Source organism: Primulina eburnea, chromosome 8 (assembly GCF_022965805.1).
Source record: "Primulina eburnea isolate SZY01 chromosome 8, ASM2296580v1, whole genome shotgun sequence".
Lineage (NCBI taxonomy): Eukaryota > Viridiplantae > Streptophyta > Magnoliopsida > Lamiales > Gesneriaceae > Primulina > Primulina eburnea.
In genome coordinates this window covers 40,197,263-40,219,109 of record NC_133108.1, presented here as the reverse complement: position 1 = coordinate 40,219,109, position 21,847 = coordinate 40,197,263, and the positions used below count along the sequence as shown (strand labels likewise).

The 21,847-nt window shown below is 33.0% G+C and overlaps 3 protein-coding genes across 4 annotated transcripts; 1 reads left to right on the top strand and 2 right to left on the bottom strand.

The window, feature by feature from the left end:
* Window positions 1-80: 80 nt before the first annotated feature.
* LOC140839732 (prolycopene isomerase, chloroplastic-like) lies at window positions 81-5,293 on the bottom strand. The gene is made up of 13 exons (XM_073206657.1): window positions 4,458-5,293; window positions 3,527-3,733; window positions 3,345-3,444; window positions 2,804-2,886; window positions 2,671-2,727; window positions 2,154-2,306; window positions 1,975-2,053; window positions 1,716-1,864; window positions 1,507-1,641; window positions 1,285-1,398; window positions 940-1,050; window positions 718-826; window positions 81-315 (listed from the first exon to the last, which is right to left on the bottom strand). Exons 1-13 carry the CDS (start codon window positions 4,932-4,934, stop codon window positions 242-244), a joined length of 1,848 nt encoding a protein of 615 aa, XP_073062758.1. The 5' UTR covers window positions 4,935-5,293; the 3' UTR covers window positions 81-241.
* A 2,199-nt stretch (window positions 5,294-7,492) lies between these two features.
* LOC140839267 (protein FAR1-RELATED SEQUENCE 5-like) lies at window positions 7,493-13,018 on the bottom strand. Its single transcript, XM_073205906.1, has 4 exons — window positions 11,306-13,018; window positions 11,126-11,233; window positions 10,936-11,009; window positions 7,493-7,643 (listed from the first exon to the last, which is right to left on the bottom strand). Exons 1-4 carry the CDS (start codon window positions 13,016-13,018, stop codon window positions 7,493-7,495), a joined length of 2,046 nt encoding a protein of 681 aa, XP_073062007.1.
* A 3,697-nt stretch (window positions 13,019-16,715) lies between these two features.
* Window positions 16,716-21,284, top strand: LOC140839729 (calcium-transporting ATPase, endoplasmic reticulum-type). 2 transcript variants are annotated; one of them, XM_073206651.1, is made up of 8 exons: window positions 16,716-16,857; window positions 17,253-18,812; window positions 18,889-19,010; window positions 19,100-19,378; window positions 19,464-19,847; window positions 19,941-20,050; window positions 20,275-20,503; window positions 20,586-21,284. In XM_073206651.1, exons 2-8 carry the CDS (start codon window positions 17,333-17,335, stop codon window positions 21,153-21,155), a joined length of 3,174 nt encoding a protein of 1,057 aa, XP_073062752.1. In that variant the 5' UTR covers window positions 16,716-16,857; window positions 17,253-17,332; the 3' UTR covers window positions 21,156-21,284. The 2 variants fall into 2 exon arrangements, with proteins under 2 accessions (XP_073062752.1, XP_073062753.1); XM_073206652.1 differs by lacking the exon at window positions 16,716-16,857 and adding an exon at window positions 16,877-17,160.
* Window positions 21,285-21,847: the final 563 nt, after the last annotated feature.

Genomic DNA, 21,847 nt, shown 5'->3' with positions numbered 1-21,847 from the left:
GTTTTTGTAAAGTAGCTGATAAAAATTTTGGAAGGCTCCAATAAAAGGTTATCTACTAGAATATATAAAACCCAACCTGCCATTTAGTACCTCTATCTGCATTTATCACCATTCTATCAACAGAGAGCAAAAGAAGCGGTTGACATTTGATGGCATGCTCTTGCTCATCGTGACCATACAGGAGCAACTAACGGTTTTCTGTTCAAAAGCCACATATTTTCTTCGACTTCATAAAGGAATATTATGCAAGAGTTCTCAACCAACCAAGTAGCCGAAGAAGAGCAGCATCGAGAACAGCATTTTTCTTTTCAAAACCTACATGAAATCTCGAAGAAAACATAAATCAACTGAATCCAAAGAAGCAAAGCAAATCAATTTTTCAATCCATCAAAATCCTTTTGGTGGTCAGACATATATTTGTAAGCTCGTGAAGCTCTAATTGATTCATGATCTTTTATCAAGCTAGTAATCTGCAACGATTTCAGGAAAATAAATGGTTTGAGAAAATCAATTACCTCCAGTTTTGTTCTCTTAATCTTATTTCCGCAATAGATTGAAATTTAAAATTGTTTTCAAAGAGAAGAGTATTCTTCTACGTCCTCAAAGCATAAAAACAAAGTGCATATGCATTGATTACATAAATCCTTATCTCCTTTGACTATTTGCATCAGAAAACACTTTTTCCAAGTAAATAAGGAAACTAATAAAATCTCTTACCTAAATCAGCCGCTACTCTGTGTGCACACATAACTCCTGAAAAGGCAACAGATATAACACCTTGCCCTGGAAAGCAACTGTCTCCCACACAATACAAGCCCTTTATAGCCTAAAAATTCATTAAATGTCCAAAGTTAAAAACTAAGATTAATTGGAATAAGTAATAACAACTTTCCATCATGGCTCGAAAAGTCGCAATGAGTGACAAATGGATTAACTAACAGTTGTATTGAATGGCATTCCTAATAAGCCTTTTGGGGTATTGCGGGGCATGGGGCCGTAGGTACCACTATCACGAGCCAGGTACCGCCTATGTGTCTTTGGGGTTCCCACCTGTCATATATAGAAGTTGAGCGTTATATCTGAACAATCCCGACGTTTGAACTAAAAGAAGTGACAAGAACACCGAGTAAATTAATAAGTGTATATATACATACAGTGTCACGTGATTGTGTTTAGAAGATGCAACTTCCCAGAACAACAATTTCAACATATAATCAGATTATCTGGTAAATAATTAAACAATCAGTAAACTTTGTGGCAATGTTTGGGAAGAAAATGTCATACCTCCTTGAAAACAATAGATGACTGAAGTGCAGGGAATAATTTCTTCTCAAGCCTGCAAATTATCTTTTCTGCCACAAGTTCCTTCTTGGTTTCATAATCTGTTCGAGAGAGACCCTAAAATAAAAGAGTCGTCATCATGGTTCCCACTAATATAAAAGAGAAAGGAATTGATCATGGGAAAATATAATGCTCTTATTTGGGGGGGAAAATTAAGTCAAATACCTCCCAGTCCTCAATGGAAGAAGTTGTAAAAATGTGAAGGATGTGCTTTCCTTCTGGAGCTAATGACGAGTCAAGAACTGTTGGAATGCTCAAGAATATACTTCCATAAGGATCTTCTAAATATTTCCAATCATCCTACAAACTCGGAACAAATCAAGAAAATAAATAAGAGGAAAACTAATTCGGATCCTCTGATATAATCATTGTACCTCGAGGACAAAATGGTGGCAATCTGTATTTGGTGGCAAAACTTCCGCTTTAACCCCCAAGTGAATAGAGAGAAAAGATGGTGCTTTAACATAGGCCTTTTGAAATTGTTCTTCTTCTTTGGGCAAAACCTCCTTTTTCAAGAGCTTTTCTATATAAAAAAAATCAATTAACTTTCACCAAAATACTACTAAGTCTATTATGAACAATTGCAACAAGTGAAGTTGATTTTCAAGATCACACAAATTTTTGTGCATATACCAAAAGTATCCCATCTAGTGGCATTTGAAATTATGGTTTTAGCATAGAATTCCCTTCCATCAGATAGCTTAACCCCAACCTACAAGAAAGTGAAGCAAAATATGTAACTCCTCACGCAAGATGATACGAGAATAACCATGAAACACCGCAAAGAAAAGAAAGTTTGTGCTCAATCTTACTGCTTGTCCATTTTCAATCACAATGTTGGTTGCGTTTGCCCTGTAGATTATATTGCTCCCATGATTAATCAAACCTTTTGCCAATGTCTTTGCGATTTCCCCAATTCCACCAACAGGATAGTTGATTCCCCCAAAATGTCTATCACATAAAACCTGTGAGAAAGAATCTTAGAAATCAAATAACACATTCTATGATAGGATTTGATATTATTAAAATTATCATGTATTTTTCAGTGGTTTTATAGCTTGAAAAGATTTCCTAATATATTTGTCACAATATAATTTCAATTATATAAAAAGGTGATGGCTGTAGTGAAGACTAAGGTCAAAACGAGTTTTACCCTTTTGGGAATTGTGTCGTGCACATCGGTGTTTATGACCGAATCATCTAAATCTTGTGTTGTGTTGACTGCTCTATTTACTATATTTCTGCTATTCATATTCAACGCAAAACAAAATAGGAACATGATGGATACAAATAAATGAAAGAGGCACAAAAACTTTTAAACAAGATTACCATGCTTGCATTGATCATAGGTGTTCGTTTAGCATTGACTGTGCTCACTATAAAACACTGTCAGCAAGAAATCCAAATCAAATAACTAATAAAAAAGAATCAATTAAGTTGATACAAAGCTTCACATTCACACCTCAGTATCAATAAAGGAGAGCAATTCAGGATCCTTAATATACTTCCGAGCTATATCACCTGTGTTCTGAGGCAGATAGTAGGCTGAGATGAATAACATAAACATCCATCAACGGCAGATGTTGGCAAATTTTGGAATTATATGTGAAAGCAGTATGACAATTGCTGAGTCTTGTGATGCCATTTTGATTTACCACGGATCCTAAACATAAATCTAATGCCGATGGTCTTTCACTTCTATGATTTGGTAGAGGCTTTTGAACAATAGTAGTGGTTATTTAACCTGGCCCAAAAATGTTCTTGTTTCAAGACTCACCGGTGAGGTCATGCGTAGATGAGTTTCCTATATTTACTTCACACTGTACTTTCAGGTTAAATCACCAGGTTTACACAATAATGAAGGGGCTCTGCTCTAATCAATTGACATGCAAACCTTTTGATGATCAAGATAAGGTGATAGCCTAATCAAATTGATATATAGAATCAAGGTGATGAATAAAATAGACTGCAGACACCGAAACAGAAAAAAATATATAAACTACCCAGAGTCAAGCATTCAAGAGGCTTCTTGAAAAATTGTCCAAACAGATAGATAGGCTCCTCTAAGGATTTCAACTCCAGCGAGTTCAAGGCATTAAAGATCTACCAAAATGGACATTGAAACTTCAGTGTTAGTTTCAATCAACAGAGTGAACCACCAAAAATCATCTTAATCAACACAAACCTTCCAGCATTCTCCATAGAATTTGAGAATTCCTTCTTCCTCGTGGGGAAATTTAGCGACAAGTTCTGAGATAAATTCACTATAATTCCTATGCACTTGGATAGAAAAACCATTAGGTAAATGAAAATGAACCGTGGTTGGGTCTGGTATGGATTGCATCCTACATCCAACTGCTTCTAGTGCTCGCGTAATCAAATTTAGATTTCCCTGAAAGGATTCATGATTTCTGTTTAATGAACGATAATCACTTACAAAAAAAGATATAAATTGTAATAATCACATCTATAACAACCAAAAGAAGCAAGGACAGAACAATTGAGGCAGCACGACCCAGTGGTTGAACCACCTTAAACAATTTATGATCATGTACAGCACAGTAAAAGTCTGCGCCCGCAGAAGTGTATCCAACTTTTCCAAGACTTTGAATAGAGAACCACTTTTTAAATGTCGGAAAATAGTGCTAGTTAAGTAACATTGAAGAATTCTTACATGTTGCAAACTATGACACAAATATGATATTTGATGAGAAGCAATTGCTACGGGAATCAGCTGAAGCTACTTCAGAGATTCCTTTTTTTTTGTTTCGGAATAAAAATAATTGGAACTGGCTTTACCACTCAGAGGCTTCTTTTGTTTGTCATAATTCTTGGCCATAATTTTGTAGATCATATATTAATCATCAATACAAAAAAAAAAAAAAAAAAACGCACTATCTTTTCGAAGTAAGATAATTCAAAAGCATAATATAAACAATGGCATGCACAGTAGTATTGATATGGAAGCAAAAAAACTTCAAATGAAACCTAAAGAGGCGGCAATAAAATAACTAAGTCTAAACCAGCTACAAGTCACAGCCCCTTCAACAATTTAAGAATTTAACAGTGGATAAATCATGCATTAATGATGGAAAATTATGCTCATAATGACCAACCTTATCGCTGAAACCGAACATAACAGATGATCCAACATCAAATGTGAATCCATCCCTTTGGTAAAACCCAGAGCTTCCTCCTGGGATCACATACTTCTCCAGAACCAACACCTTAGCCCCTCTCACTGCCAGCTGCGTTGCCGCCACCAATCCTCCAATCCCAGAACCTATAACTATGGCATCATAGTAATAACTTTTCAAATCACCTTCTGTCTTTCGACCCTCACTTTCCACCGTTTTTTCTGCATCAATCACTGATTTCAACCTGTAACGATTGCTTCTTTTTCCACGTTTAGCCCTGCCAACGACGAATTCCGGGTCGAGAAACTGGTAGTCGTGGAAATTTTGCCGTTTTAAAGAATCAAAACATACAATTCGATACTTTTGATTCTCGGGCTCTCGTCTGAAAACAGATTTAGTCCTCCATTGACTGATGGACGACTGGGATATGGGATGCCCAAAACTTAGGATGTCCATTTTGCAACTGTTCGTATTCTTTAAGGTTAAAAATCAAGAATTCGGGACTACGGCTGCTGACACTGTCACGACTCTGGACATCCACAGTTGCTAGAGAGGTAATTCTTGAAATACCCAAATTCCACTTTCTTGTAAATTTCACGCAAGACTGAACTTCGGACAACAAATCAGAAAAGCGAAATCTTATTTATTTCTGACTGAGAGGTTGACAATAACAAGGGGTGACTGGGAGTGGAAAATTTGGGTGGGCATCTGGTGCAGGAATGTGTTTGGATTTTGGTTGATTTTTGTCCGGGAAAGTAAGGTGGAATTAGGATAGATTAGCATCACTTTGGACAATGATTCCTCGTTTAGATGCGACAACTCAAATCAAGAATCGTACCACCCTCGAAAAATTTTGTTGGCTTTGTGCTTAACGTTCGTGTGTCTCTATAATGATAAATTATGCATGACAAATGAAATAATTGCTCTTATTTTTCAAAATTTAGTTGGGTTTATGGGATTTCATTAAAAAAATAATGGAATAGTTTTGAATAAATAATACAACATGTTTGGTTGGTTTGATTTAAATTTGAGATAAGATAATAAATTATATATATTTTTAATAATCAAATAAATGAAGATATGAAAGATAATATTATAATTTTATATTAATGATTTTATGGATGTTATCATCAACAGATAAAATCACAATCAAATATTTGATGGAATTGGATTATCAAGACAACCAAATATTACTTTAAGGTATCATAGTATAACATATTCTCAACAACAACAAAAAATATATCATGTTTCACAAACCAATAAAATATTTTTTTGACAAAGATTAAAAACTTTGCAAAATATTTCACTGGAAATTTCAGTTCTTAATTTGAATAATTAGGTGCAAGCTGAGTCGTAACTGTGTTTAATCGAACCTGGAACGAAAATTTTAAAACGGGTAGTTATGATAAATAATGCAAAAATTCGGTTAAAAATTAATAAATAATATATAAATATATTAGAAACGATATATTACATTAAAAAACAAATCAATAAATATTTGAAATAATTACATCTAGCTCTTTTATAGGGAAAAAAATTATATCAAATTTGTATCATCTATTTTTCGTATCATTTCTTTGTCAATCAACAATATAACTAGCTCATTTAGTCTATCTTGTGATATTATTGATCGAAGATAAATATTTATTAACTTCAACTTCAATAAGTTTATTTATGTTTAAACAATTATTACTGGTATGATTAAAAAATTTCTTATAGGCAATTTAATATTTGAAAAAAAATTATTCAGTTTTTTCAAACATTGTAGCATATTCAAAATGTGTTGAAGTTTTATACAATATTGCACAAGCCAGTTAAATGACTAACTCTTTAATTTTTCTAAACTCAATAAATATCTCAAAATCTCTTGATATTGTTTAAATTGTTCTAGCCAAACTTGAAGAAAATATCTAGTTTGATCAATTATAAACAAAAATATATTCAATTTGTAGGACCGAGTGCTTACCGCTTTACCAAAAGCTATAGCTAGTAGTAATAGTGCAACTCAAATCTTTTAAACCACACAACAGATCAAGCACCACGGTTCGATCACTCTACTAAGCGTAGAGACAGTTATTGCACCCAACAATCTCCCTCCCAATAATTGCACTCCTTCCAATCAATATGAATCGAACCCGTGACCTTGGCTCTGATACCAATTGTAGGGCCGAGTGCTTACCGCTTTACCAAAAACTATATCTAGTAGTAATGATGTAACTCAAATCTTTTAAACCGCACATCACCTCAAGCACCAAGGTTTGATCGCTTTACCAAACAGAGACAATTATTGCACTCAACAAAATTAATCTTTTTTATTTAGTATTGAGTCTTTTTTTTCTTTTAAGTAGGTCATCAAATCAAAATATAAATATTGAACCTCTTTCAAAATTGGACCATGAGGTAATGGCCTCCTTCGTCTCATAAAAAGTTCGGCCCTAGGTGCAAGATGAAGGGACCGAGTCTCATGCTACAGTTATTTTATAACCAAAATATTTTATTTTAGTCCGTATGGTTTTTGTAGCATATCGAAGTTAGTATGTTATACGTGTAATTTAGTCGAACCTAAATCTGAACTAGAAGTCCTTTCCTTTTTTATTTTTTAAAATCAAAGCTCATACAGTATAACAATGTCAAATGTTGGGATATAATAAAATTTAAAAGTATATTTGGAATTTCAAACATTCAAATAATAACATAATTAAATGTACTTAATTATGTGACTCGACTTTTTGAATTATTTTATACATTGTTATTTAACTGTTAATTAATATAGAAATTCTTTTATGATTTGTTTGGTTTAGACTTTCACGTACGGTATGAAGGAGACACGTGTACGGGTAGATGAAAGCATCTTGTTCAAAAGTAAAAAATTATATAAACTAATTAATTAATTGGCTGCCACTCTTTCTCCTTTACCCATTTAAATTAAATATTGGGTTTGGGAGGAAGAATCCAGATACCAAATCCTAATCCTGGATAATCCCCCCTTCACTCTCCGCACGTTGCCCTAAAATTCACATTCTCCGCCTTTGAAAATGGCTCTTAGACTCGTATACGGACTCGTCTTTTTGTCTTTCTCCACCGCTTGTTTCCTGTGCCTCCACCTCCTCCTTCAGCCGGTCTTCTACTTCACCGCCTCCTGAATCCTCGACGGAGCTCATGGACCTGTGAGTTTTTTTCTGGATTCAATCGAACAAATGTATGCGATACGAATATATCTACATATATATGTTGGTTGTTGCTATATGTATTATGTATAGTGGATCTAAGCTGCTTTTGTTGGGGAACAATTTGGGTTTGTTTTTGACTGAGTATGGATTAAGGCTATGCCACAGAATCAGGTTGTCTGATCTAACGGCCTGAATTGGTGTTTGCATGCCCATTTTTTGTCTATTATTTTTTTTACTTAGTATTTACTCGTCCGTAGTAATTTTAATGCATTTTTGTTCTTTATTTAATTAAGTTTTATCAGTAAGGAAAGTTTAAAAATTCATCACTAATGGAGATTTCTTCTACAATTACATTCGTAATTTATGGAGAAAAATAATTTCTCTTCATACGAATGAAAAGATGTCAGCTTGAGACATTGCGGGAGAGGAAAAAACGGGGAAAAATTCTGTATTCAAGTAATACAGTGTATATATATATATATATATATATATATATATATATATATATATATATATATATATATATATATATATATATATATATCTGACTTGAAGCACATCAATTATGGTAATCTAAATATATAATTTTAGTATAAATGATGGACAAAATATCAATATTATACATATAAAAAAATATATAATTTTGAAATGATGGTGTTTAAGTCATTTCCAACATTGATAATACTTTTTTTATAATATTAAGTATAATTATGTGTATGTTTAGATATAAAAGAAATTAAATTAGTTTTAATTTTTTTTAACAAAATTGTGTTAAATATTACTATTAGTATTTTTATAAAATTTAAATATTAAAAATATTTGATAATATAAATTTTTTTAACAAATAAACTCCAAAATATTATTTAGCAGTTGCTAATATTCAAAAAATGTCTAAGATTTATTAATTTATTCTTAATTTTTTATGTTCACGTGTTTTTAAATTGAATGACTGACTTAATATAATTAAAAAATTTACGTTTTATTTCATTCTAAATTATTTTATATTTGTAAATTTTGAAGTTTGATCTCGACGTGATGACTATTCGCGTTTTGGTAATTTGAAGTGAATATTGTCATAATGTTCTTTTACTTTTTTTTAGCTAATAATAAACAATATTAAAATATATAAAGAGGGACCAGAATATATGCAATGCAAAAGAAATCAAAATAAAGAAAAAAAATTATTTTTAGAGTCTGGATCGATTTTCTTGTATGTGCAGAAATAAATAGATAAAGAAGATGAGAGTGGCGTGTTAAGGCAAACACAAGCCAACAAACTGTGGTTTTAATTGAGCTTTTGATCTCAAAAAATTAAAATCAGGAGCCTGTAATTCTTTCTTATTTCATGTTCCACCTAGGACCTTTTCAGTGCGGTCAGGCGCCTAAGCGGTTGCCTAGCCCGAATTTTAGAACACTGTCACAATTTTTGATTGCATAACTAACGGTACAGAGAACACTGTCTTTTCTTCTCACCGTTTCCTCTTTTATTTTCTTCATTTCTACTATTCTGTGATGTGATAAAAATACAAAAAATTCAAATCCATCTCAGAAAACTTGGTTCTTGAATTTTTTTCTACACAAAAACTTGAGGTTTGTCCCTGAAAATCGGAAATAATAATAAATAAATAAATAAATAAAGAAAAAAAGTTACAAGAGTTCGGCTAGCTGTAGTACTGTACCATTTTGTTTGCACGGTTACGGCACCGCGCCACAACCGGTATAGTACCGGTTGGAGCGTCAACGTTCATGTGGCTGCTCTCGTTGGAGATGGCCTTACATAAATAATATATCCCATCCCGTCAACCACTTATTATCCGTTACAATAAATGATCAGTGGATAATTTATCATTTAAAATATTTAGTTAAATCAATTTCAAATCCCCAGTGTTTAATTAATGAACCCAACTGTTTGCATTCATTTCTAATTCCTCGCAAACTTCGAACCAAGGATTTCACCATGTGGTGCTAGCTAATACAATTTACAATTTTAAAATTTAAATATAAATTTTTTAAATTACATAATAGCTGTCATCCCTCTTCTAAGAATAAGATATTTGGGAGTGGGTTTAATTTTAAATATTATTTTTTTGTAAATTGATGTTCCTTTCGAACGGTTGGAAATGAAATGGTGAAGATATAGTTAAGTGAGAGTGCTTTTATTTATAATAATTTAAAAAAATTAAAGTGAGACGGTCTCACAAATGTCATCACACATGTCATGTATGTTCGTATTTACAATAATAATTAATGTTTTTAGTATAGTATTTTTTTATGAGTGATCAATATTTATCTTATTGATTTGTGAGACTGTTTCATAAAAGTTTTTGTGATATTTTTTTTATTGTAGAAAGAATAAATATTTAGCACATAAAGTAGGCAAAAACTTCAGTGAGACGGTCTCATAGGTTGTATTTTGTTAGACGGATCTTTATTTGGGTTATCCATGAAAAAGTATTATTTTTTATGCAAAAGAGTATTATTTTTTTATTGTGAATATCAGTAGAGTTGACATGTCTCACAGATTAGAATCCGTGAGACTCACTCTATAAAATATCGGGAATAATTTTTTTTTTCTATACGTCATATTTTTGTCATAAATTTTGATGTGCGTAATTTTAATAGTTGTCTGTTTGCAAAGGGACAACGGGTTGGCCGATTTTAAACCATCATACTATCTTCATCTTACTGCACTACTCTTCTTCAACTCATGAACTCTACTCTATAAAAGATATTCTTAATATTTATATTATCCATGAAGATATGATAATAACTACCTAGGGGATCCGGATCCCCTGCTGTGCACAGCATCATGCTGTGCACAGCTTGACTTTTTTTTTTATTTGTTTTTTAATTTTTCTTTTTTCTTTTCTCTTTTTTCCTCTCTTATTCTCTATTGTTTTCCTTCTAATTTTCATCCTTTTTTTTTCATCTTCCACAAATATTGGACAAAATTTTATATGAAATAATATAAACATTTTAATTTTTTTATGTTAAATTAATAATTTTGCAATTAAAAATTACTATATTAAATTTTTACGTGTGAAAAATCGTATCATTTTTTTCGAATTTGATGAGTATTATTAATTTTTTTCTAATGAACAAAATTTTTAACAATATAAAACTATTAACATGTTAATGCTTAAATTAAAATTTAGAACATTTCCATCATGTATTATCAAAAACTAAAATTCAACACCACATTTCCATACAAAATAAATAATTCATACATTTTTAAACTTAATATCAACTAACAATGTTAATCGGCTATTCTTTAAATAAAAAAATACTCAAGAGCATTATTGGATATATCTCCATTGAAATCCATGGCTTCAAGAGAATGGTGAGGATGATCAAATTGTGCCTACATTAAATAAGAATAAATATTATAAAATCAATTTTACCATATAAGAATTAATATTTTTTTGGCTTAAAATTTTTACCAATTAAAAAATTTCTAAATATCATTAAAGTTCATACCATTAATAATTCAGTGAAATTGAATTGACCTCCAGTTGTTTGAAGACATGCATGAGGTACCGGAGGTGCTGAACAAGATACGGGTAATTCATCATGTGTTCCGATGTCCTACAATGATTGTAAAAATAAGAAATCTAGATAATTTTTATTTCAAAAAAGTATTAATATAAGTTAATTTACCTCGACTCTCAAATTTGTTTTTCTTCGTTTTGCTTGAAGTTCTACCCAACTCTTCAACCTTCTTGACTTTTTCACACCATTTCTTTTCTTGAATCCTTTTGCTTGTATCATAGAAGGTCCTATCGATGATGTCCTGACACCACTATTATTGTCTTGGCTCACTTCAGTCAAACGCATTTCCATGACTTGCTTGGTTAGATCACATACCGAATTATGCACCAAAGAGAAAGTTGATTGGTGGACGGAGGCTTCGGTTGCCAGTCTTACGAGCATCATACAAAGTTTTCTATATCGTTCTGTACTTTCTCGTTTGGGATCTTCTTCGACTTCATTGCCCATACAATCGTGTACCACTCCACTCCTAGCTTTTCTCGTCCATCTATTCAAGATATAATGCTCTGGCAGTTTTTTTACGTCCTGCACATCATATACTTTCACAGCATGACAACACAATAATCCAGTCATCTCGAATTTTCGGCAACTACATGAAATCATCTTTGTGCTAGGATTAAATGTCACCCTCCATTCTCCTTCTTTATCAATTCGCCCGACAACATATTCAAATAATGGTTGAGTTTCATTTTTATATTTTATGTAAGCAGTTGCGAACAAAACAAACTCTACTTGAAATAGATGAAAGATAGTGAGGGTATAAATTTCAGAAAGTTGACGCAACATAGGAGAACTCTCTAGCTTTGATCTCGGTAATTTTTGACGTGTCTCAAATTCACATCTTAGCTCATTGTACCGCTTTTCCTCCAAGACCTGTTCGAAGTGCTTAAAAAATTGCATTATATCTAAGTCGGGTTTCATACAACTCTTGACATCAGAATTGACACTTTCACTGAGTTGTGTGCTTCTCATACCAAGTGTGAAAGCCTTGTTCAAGTAACAAGCTGCCCATTTCTCCTTTATATTGTAAGTGGATTGCAGCCATGTGTTTTCTTGAATATTATATTGTACTAGTAGAACACTCCAAGCCTCCTCGAACCGGGTCTCATCGTCAATGCCATACATGCATCTCTTAAAATCAGTTAAGAAATGAGAACCATCTTTCATCAAGTTTCCCAAGTGTTTGATACCATTTTGCATCAAATGCCATGTGCACAATCCATGAAATACCTCAGGCATCACCTCCTGTAAGGCCTTTGCCATAGCTTGATCCTGATCAGTGAAGATAGTGAGAGGCTTTTTTTGCTTGTGTGCCTCTAAAAAAGTTTCGAACAACCATTTAAATGATGAAGCAGTCTCATCATACAAAAGTGCTGCACCAAAAATCACTGCTCCTCTATGATGATTGAAACCTGAGAAGATAGCAAGTGGTCGGTATGCACGGTTCGTACAATACGTGGTATCTAGTGACACAACATCACCAAAATACTCATAGTCGATTAGCATTCTCGCATCAGCCCAAAAAACATTTGTTATCTGTTCCTCCACATCCATCTGATTAGCATGGTAAAATGATGGATTTTTAGATAATTGTTGTTGAAAATATCGCATCAGACAACCAACTTCCCCATATACCATACTTCTTTGTCTTTTGGATCGAATATAATTTTTAGCATCCAACCTTGTATAACCAAGACCATCTATTCCCCCTGCATGCTTACTCATCAACTGAAAATTTGATTTTTGTTTAAGCCCAACATCCTCTGCCAAATCAATCTCATAGGCTTGAACTTCTGTAATTTTACGTTGGGAAGACAACATATGAACTGTTTCTTGAATATGGAGTGAGTGATTATGCTCTTCGATAAACTCATTACTTTATATTTATTATCCACAAATGTGACACCCATTCTTACTTTACAATTTGTTCGAGTCTCAAGCCGAGGATTGAGTGTCGATGATTCTCTTTTGTCATTTTTACGAACACCCTCCTTGCAACAAACATATTTATACGAAGTTATAAATCCGGTGTTCTTGTTCTTGTTGAAATAATGCTTCCTAACTCCAAATCCAGTTTTCCCACCATATTCAACCCAAAACTTCCAAGACTCGTCTAGACTATCAAATTCCATACCAATCTTAGGCTTGAATTCGATATTTGAATTATAATCCATTAAGAATCTGAAAGTATCAATAAAATTTTTGGCTTATTTCAGATCAATAGCAACATAAAAATAGAAACCAATAAAATCAAATAAAAAAATAGATAGCTAAACAATTAGAAAAAAAATTAGACATTTAAAAGAAGAAAAAATCGAACCTTGTATGTTATAGTATTTCCTGCAAAAAAAATAATAATAAAATTGAGTGAGATGAAAAACGAGAAAAAAAAGACGAGATGAAAACAAATGTTTATACTATTTTCATATAAAAGTGTGTGAATAATGTTTGTGGAAGAGAGAAAAATGGAGGGAAAACAAAGTAGGAAAAGAGAGGGAAAAAAAGAGAAAAGAAAAAAGAAAAATTAAAAAACAAATAAAAAAAAAAGTCAAGCTGTGCACAGCATGATGCTGTGCACAGCAGGGGATCGGGATCCCTACCTAGGAAGGACATCATTTTTTTTTTCCAATTTTACCATTATATGATATTAATATTACACATTTTTTTTTCCCGAATTTCAACGTACTTTTATTTTTAATTTTTTATATTTCAATCATTCAAATATCAATTTAGTCCCTCAATAATTTGTCAAATTTCACTTTAGTCTATCGATAATGATAAAAAAAGATTGTACACATTATATACTATATTATTAAATGTGATAACATGATAATAACTACCGAGAGAGGACACGAACATTTTTTTTTTCTAATTTTACCCTTATATGATACTAATATTACACTTTTGTTTTTTGTTTTTGTTTTTTTAAAAATTTCAACACTTTTTTTTTTATTTCAACCATTCAAATATCAATTTAGTCCTTCTATAATTTGTCAAATTTCACTTTAGTTCATCGATAATGATAAAAAAATATTGTACATCGTTGTAAATAAAATAATATTAAACAGTAATTATTCTGCACACGTATTTACAACAATTATTTTATTTACAACAATTATTTTATTCCATTAATTATTTATTTATTTATTATTAAACTATCGATTTAAGAAAATCTCGTGCTCAAATAATTAGAAAATTATTTATATATTTAGAAAAAATTAACTTCAACTTAATTTAGTCTAATAAAATAATGAATTCACATAAGTTCGCGAAAAATAGAATACTTAAAATCATATCAAACAAATGATTTGTAAAAACAATATAAATTAAATACAAATTATTTAAATATAAATATTGAATTATTTATTAAAATAAATCTTATATTTTTAAGACTAATAACGAAATTATATAATGCACAGTTATAAAAGCTGCACAAAAAAAAAAAGCTGCACAAGAGAGTAATTTAATATGAATAACTGTGTGCTGAAAACTCGAAGTATGCTAACTCTGCAAATAAAATAGTTATTTAAAATCTTTCATTTTTTTATTTTTCTGAAATTATTATTATTTTTTACATATACAAATACTAAAAGTTATAAACCTCCAAATTTATGCCAAATATGTTAAATAGTGCAGAATAATCGAGGAATTCAATACTCTCTCTCTTCATTTTGGTGGTAATGTTGACTTTTCTGTCGACAACCCAGGCACTTCAATTTCTTTTTCCTTTTTCGGTAAATTATATTCATATTAATTCATCTATTATTTTTTTAAAAAAAGATTATATCTCGTAAAATGAATCTAATTACATAATTATTTTCTCCAACTTATGATCACAAAGTCGAAGAGAGCGAAACTATATTTAATATTCAAAATTTGAAATTGCTCATAATTTTTTTTTTATATACAATTGCGTAAGTAACACTCGAACTTAAAATATTTATTTATAAAATGTTACAAATCTGAATAGCTCTCCTCCGTCTCATTATAGACTATATAGACTAGAGACGTTAAAAAACATTATCGACGAACTAAAGTGATTAGCCCGTGGGCAGGGGCGGAGTCACCCTTGGGCTAGGGTGGGCTCCAGCCCCACCTAAATTTTATAAAAAAAAAAGTTAGTTTTTCTATATTTTTTTTAGTTATGTCTTATTTTTGTGTTTTTTTCTTTATTTTTTTGATACAAATTTGAAATTTCTTTTTTACAATGAGTACTTTTTAAAAATGATTTTCTGCAAATATATATAATGAAATTTGACTTGTGCTCACATTTTGCTCAAAAGGTTGAAGAATTTGATGTCAGTTATTTTTAAAATTGGCTTTAAGTTTCAAATATAATTTTAGACTATATTTACTATAACACATAAATATATTAAATTTAGCTAATATGATAATAGAATTATACAATTGCTACATATTTTATTATATCTTTATTTAATTTTTATTAATATTAAAAGTTTTATAGAATTTTAATTTTTTGATATGAACTAGTATATGTTTATAATAATTGATTTTGAGAAAAATAAAGTAATGATTTTGAGAAATTGCGTATATTTTCCATGTGAATCATAGTATATGATATTATATGATTTATCAATGATTTAAATTTCGTGCATAATGACTTAAATGATGTAACAAACTTTTTGTTTTCTATTAATGTTCATATTATTCTTTGATGTTTGTCAATGTCATTATTTTTTTTTTACCATTGGTTTCAAAAAATGATGTGAAATGGCTTTAGCTTTTGATCACAATAATTCTTTAGAGTAAAAAATTTGAAAAATCTTTTTTGGAATTAAGATATGGCAACACATTAATTCAGTCTACGAGTGAACAAAATATCGATTTCAACCCAAGTAACTCATCGAGCTGAATTAATAATTAATAAGTTTTATTCCAAAGAATCGAAGAGCACAACTTCAGTAGTATTTTAGCTTCATATTTTGAAGATATTAAATATTAAATACCATTGTCCTATGTTTTCATGAAATCAATATTTACATATTTTTAATTTTAAATTTTTTAGTTAATTATTTATTTTATTAAATACAGTATGAGACGGAGCCAACCTCAGGTAATTTTGAATCCTGGCTCCGTCCCTGCCCGTGGGTCACGGGTTAATGGCACAGAGTGGGAGGATCTAATCTTATTCGAACACAAAATCTTAAAGTCGAGCAAGATCATGACACATACAAAAAAATTCATTACACAATCAAAATAAAACAGAAATAATAATAATCTCACGTTTATCCTAAAAATTGCGACTTTGCAAACGAAATAGTGAAAACTTGGTGTCTCCATTCCCACTTCAAAAGCAAAGACTGCTGCAAAAATTGAAGTCCAGTCACGCTATCCTATTCCTTTGGATTCTCAATCCATTATACCTTCGTGTAACATTTTTTTCCCGAATGAAACATTTCAATCCCTATTATTTTCTCTTTATAAACGTACATGTACAAATATATATATATATATATATATATATATATATATATATATATATAGAGGGTAGTGTATCTATCATTCATTTATTATTTTGGTGGTTGCTTTGTCTGGAAGCCAACCGACTTGTCTTCGTTCTCACGCGCAACCGCTTTTTTTTTTCTCCAAATCATGCTAAAGACTGGATCTTTTTTCACGCTGTCTGCCATTTTCATTCTGTAAGTGGGTGGTATGAATGTGTCTTGCTTGCTTTGATATGTTTTCAATTAAGTGCACGTTTGAGCTCTCGCTTATTTAGTACCGTTAAATCATGGGCAACCACCTTTTTTCGATCCCTGTCCCCCTTCTCTATCAGAGTTGGATGGAGAGGCAATAAATTGTCATAATTTTGCGAGTTTACAGAGATACATTTATTTATTTTATTTTTTGAGAAACAGATATACATTTATTGGGAAATTAAATCTGTAAGTGTACCTCTCATTTTGTGTTATATTACCAATTCGTTAGGCCATAATGTGTTGGTAAGTGTTTTGTCGATTGATAAATTGTGCTGTTCCCTTTCGAATTATATTGTTTTGCAATGATTACGTTTTATGTTTTCCATTATATGCAGATGATCCACTGTATGGATGTTTCATAGGAGTTTGGGGATGAGATTTAGGAAAGTTGTGTAAACTACTGTCTTGGAGTAAAATGGAGGAAACTTTTGATGAAAAAGCATTCAAGGCATGGTCATGGTCTGTTGAGCAATGTTTGAAAGAGTACAATGTGAAACTTGAAAAGGGTCTAAGTACCAGCGAGGTGGAGAACAGGCGAGAGCGATACGGTTGGAATGAACTTACGAAAGAGAAAGGAAAACCCCTTTGGAGACTCGTTCTCGAACAATTCGATGATATGCTTGTGAAGATACTCTTAGTCGCAGCCTTCGTTTCATTTGTTCTGGCTTACTTGCATGGAATTGAGAACGGCGAGTCGGGGTTCGAAGCATATGTAGAACCTTTTGTGATAGTCTTGATATTGATCCTTAATGCTATTGTTGGTGTCTGGCAAGAGGGTAATGCCGAAAAAGCCCTTGAAGCTTTAAAAGAAATGCAATGTGATTCTGGAAAGGCATTAAGAGATGGATATTTGGTGCCAGATCTACCCGCACGTGAACTTGTACCAGGAGATATTGTAGAATTACGAGTTGGGGATAAAGTTCCGGCGGACATGCGAGTTGCCGTTTTGATGACATCGACCTTACGAGTCGAGCAGAGTTCACTGACTGGTGAGGCAATGCCGGTGATGAAAGGAACCAATCCCATATTCTTGGATGATTGTGAGTTGCAGGCCAAAGAAAACATAGTTTTTGCTGGAACCACGGTTGTTAATGGTAATTGCATCTGCATCGTTGTGAACATTGGAATGTGTACCGAAATCGGCAAGATACAGGCACAAATACATGAGGCATCGTTGGAAGAAAATGAGACCCCTTTGAAAAAGAAGCTAGATGAATTTGGTAATAGGCTTACTATTGCAATTGGCCTTATTTGTCTCATGGTGTGGATAATAAATTACAAATATTTTCTCACATGGGAGGTCGTGGATGGATGGCCTCTTAATTTCCAGTTCTCTTTTGACAAATGCACTTATTATTTTAAGATAGCAATCGCCCTGGCAGTTGCTGCCATCCCCGAAGGTCTTCCTGCTGTTATTACCACCTGCTTAGCACTTGGTACAAGAAAAATGGCCCAAAGGAATGCTATAGTACGGAAGCTTCCAAGTGTCGAGACCTTAGGATGTACAACTGTTATTTGTTCAGATAAAACTGGTACCTTGACTACGAACCAGATGTCTGTGACAGAATTCATTACATTGGGACAAGATGCTACAACATCAAGAATTTTCCGCGTGGAAGGTACAACTTATGATCCCAACGATGGAGGAATAGTTGACTGGAAATGCTGTGATATGGATGCCAATTTGCAAGCTGTGGCTGAAATTTGTGCAGTTTGCAATGATGCTGGAATATTTTGTGATGGTCGTTTATTCAAAGCGACTGGATTGCCAACTGAAGCAGCTCTTAAGGTTTTAGTTGAAAAGATGGGAGTTGCAGAGAGCGACGCAAGGAACAAGATCCGTAAGGCGAAGCTTTTGTCGAGCTATTTGATTGATTACAACACAGTTAAACTAGGTGAGTGATCATATCCCATCATTTCTGCGGACCTTTTTCTGCAACATTACTCTATATTGAATCACTTTAACTTTAGTGTGTTGCGAGTGGTGGAACAAAAGATCGAAAAAAGTTGCTACACTTGAATTTGATCGTGTCCGTAAATCAATGAGCGTTATTGTCCGTGAGCCTAGCGGGCAAAACCGACTCCTTGTCAAGGTAAAATATATATATATGTGTGAGTTCATAACCATTTTGATAGAAGATCTAATGAGATAGGGGTGCCAAAATATTGAATATTCACACAGGGTGCGGTTGAGAGTATTTTGGAGCGTAGTTCCCATGTCCAACTTGCTGATGGATCTATCATCCCCATCGAAGATCCCTGTAAGCAACTGCTTCTATTGAGACACCTGGACATGAGTTCAAAGGGTCTGCGATGCTTAGGTTTGGCTTATAAAGAAGAACTGGGGGAACTTTCAGACTATTATACTGATAATCACCCAGCCCATAAAAAGTTACTTGATCATTCCTCCTACTCTGTTATAGAAAGTGGACTAATTTTTGTAGGGGTAGTCGGCCTAAGGGTACGTTTCATCTTGATGCTGTACACTAATTATTCATGATAGCACCTTTATATCTTTTTTATACCCTTCACTGGTTACATAATAGGACCCTCCTCGTGGGGAAGTTCACAAAGCAATTGACGATTGCCGAGGAGCAGGAATTAAGGTCATGGTGATCACTGGAGACAATAAGTCCACAGCTGAGGCTATTTGTCAGGAAATTCAGTTGTTTTCTGAGGATGAGGATATTCAAGGAAAAAGCTTCACCAGCAAAGAGTTCATGTCCCTTTCTCGCTCACAACAACTTGATATTTTGTCAAAACCGGGTGGCAAGGTTTTTTCTCGAGCCGAGCCTAAGCATAAGCAAGACATTGTGAGGATGCTAAAAGACATGGGAGAAGTTGTCGCAATGACTGGGGATGGTGTCAATGATGCACCTGCACTGAAACTTGCTGATATTGGAATCGCAATGGGAATTACTGGAACTGAGGTAATGGTGGTGTTATTACTAGCTAACTTTTTTCCTTTCTATTATTTATTTTCTTTTTCTGATTTTGTCTCTTTGGACATCATTTCTTGTTAGGTTGCCAAGGAAGCTTCAGATATGGTTTTGGCTGATGATAACTTTAGTTCTATCGTGTCAGCGGTTGCAGAGGGTCGTTCAATCTATAATAACATGAAAGCTTTTATAAGGTACATACTGTCCTTCTCTAGTTGAACATTACTGTATTAGCACATAATCAAGGATAACATGATAATTGGATTAAGTTGAGCCAACCACTAAGATTGAAAATTATTTAACTTGCCCACAAATATCATAATAAGCCCGCAGGAATAATGGCAAATCTTCAAATGTACTCGTACTTTAGCGTCTGATAATCATCCAGAAGTGTCATTCAAAATGTTTTTTTATGTAGGTATATGATCTCATCTAATGTTGGAGAGGTCGTATCCATATTTTTCGCCGCTGCTCTTGGATTACCAGAATGCATGATACCTGTGCAACTACTGTGGGTGAATTTGGTTACAGATGGCCCACCTGCCACTGCCCTCGGATTCAACCCTGCTGATGTTGATATAATGCAAAAACCACCCCGGAAAAGCGATGATGCTCTTATCAATACTTGGGTTTTCTTCCGTTATATGGTCAGCCATTTTACAGTTACTGTCATTTTTTAGAATGACGACACTTTTTCATTTCATCTTTCGTGTATTTATATTCAACCAGGTGATTGGTTCATATGTTGGCATCGCTACCGTGGGAGTATTCATCTTGTGGTACACTCAGGCTTCATTCCTAGGGATAAATTTAGTTGAAGATGGGCACACGCTAGTCGAACTATCTCAACTTCGCCACTGGGGAGAATGCTCTTCTTGGTCAAATTTTACAGCTTCCCCATACACGGTTGTGGGCGGCCGTTTGATAACGTTTTCAAATCCTTGCGATTACTTTTCCATTGGGAAGGTTAAGGCAATGACACTGTCCCTCTCTGTTTTGGTTGCCATCGAAATGTTTAATTCTTTGAACGCTCTCTCAGAAGACAACAGTTTGATCCGGATGCCGCCATGGAGGAATCCTTGGCTTCTTTTGGCCATGGTGATCTCTCTTTGCCTGCATTGTTTGATACTTTATGTACCGATTCTTGCAAACGTGTTCGGCATCGTTCCATTGAGTTTAAACGAATGGCTGCTGGTACTCTTGGTTTCTGCTCCTGTTGTCCTTATAGACGAAGTACTTAAATTCGTGGGGAGGAGAAGGAGAAGATCATCGTTGGTCACCAAAGCAAAGAAAACATGATTGATGTGTTTCGTTTCTGTAGCTGACAAGTGTAGAATACATACTGTTATCATATGTTTGAGCAAATAATGAATAATGCAAAACTTTGATAATATCTTTTTAACTTGTTCGATCATAAAGAGATTTTATTCCCCATTTCTAACATTGTCTCATTTTGATTTTGGTGAAAATCTTGTCTTGGATGAGACAAGTTTTACTCAATCGACGCCTAAACATGAGATGGAATAGAAAGACGTATATTGTGAGAAGTCTAATGCTGGCACATAATTTTGATGTTACGCTTCCCCACTCAATCAATATTACATAACGAGGGCCAGCTGTTTTGATTGTATAATGATTTAGCAAATACACCAAATTGTGACAAAAAGACAAAATTCTCGAAAGAGAGCTTTTTATTCGAAAATATGTATAATGTGTAGGTCTGTTGTGAGATGGTTTCACGTATCTTTATTCGTGAGACGAGTGAACTCTGCTCATATTTATAATAAAAAGTAATATTTTTTCATGTGTGATCCAAATAAAATATATCATTACTGAAGAAAATATATATCGGTCTCCGATTTGAGTTAGCATACAAGATTACATAGTAGAGTTAATATTAAGAAGATTTGAGTGTGGGAGTTGTATGATCAAAATGATATTCACTTCTTCGGCCAATAATTTTTGGAAAAAAAAAACTTATTCACAATATC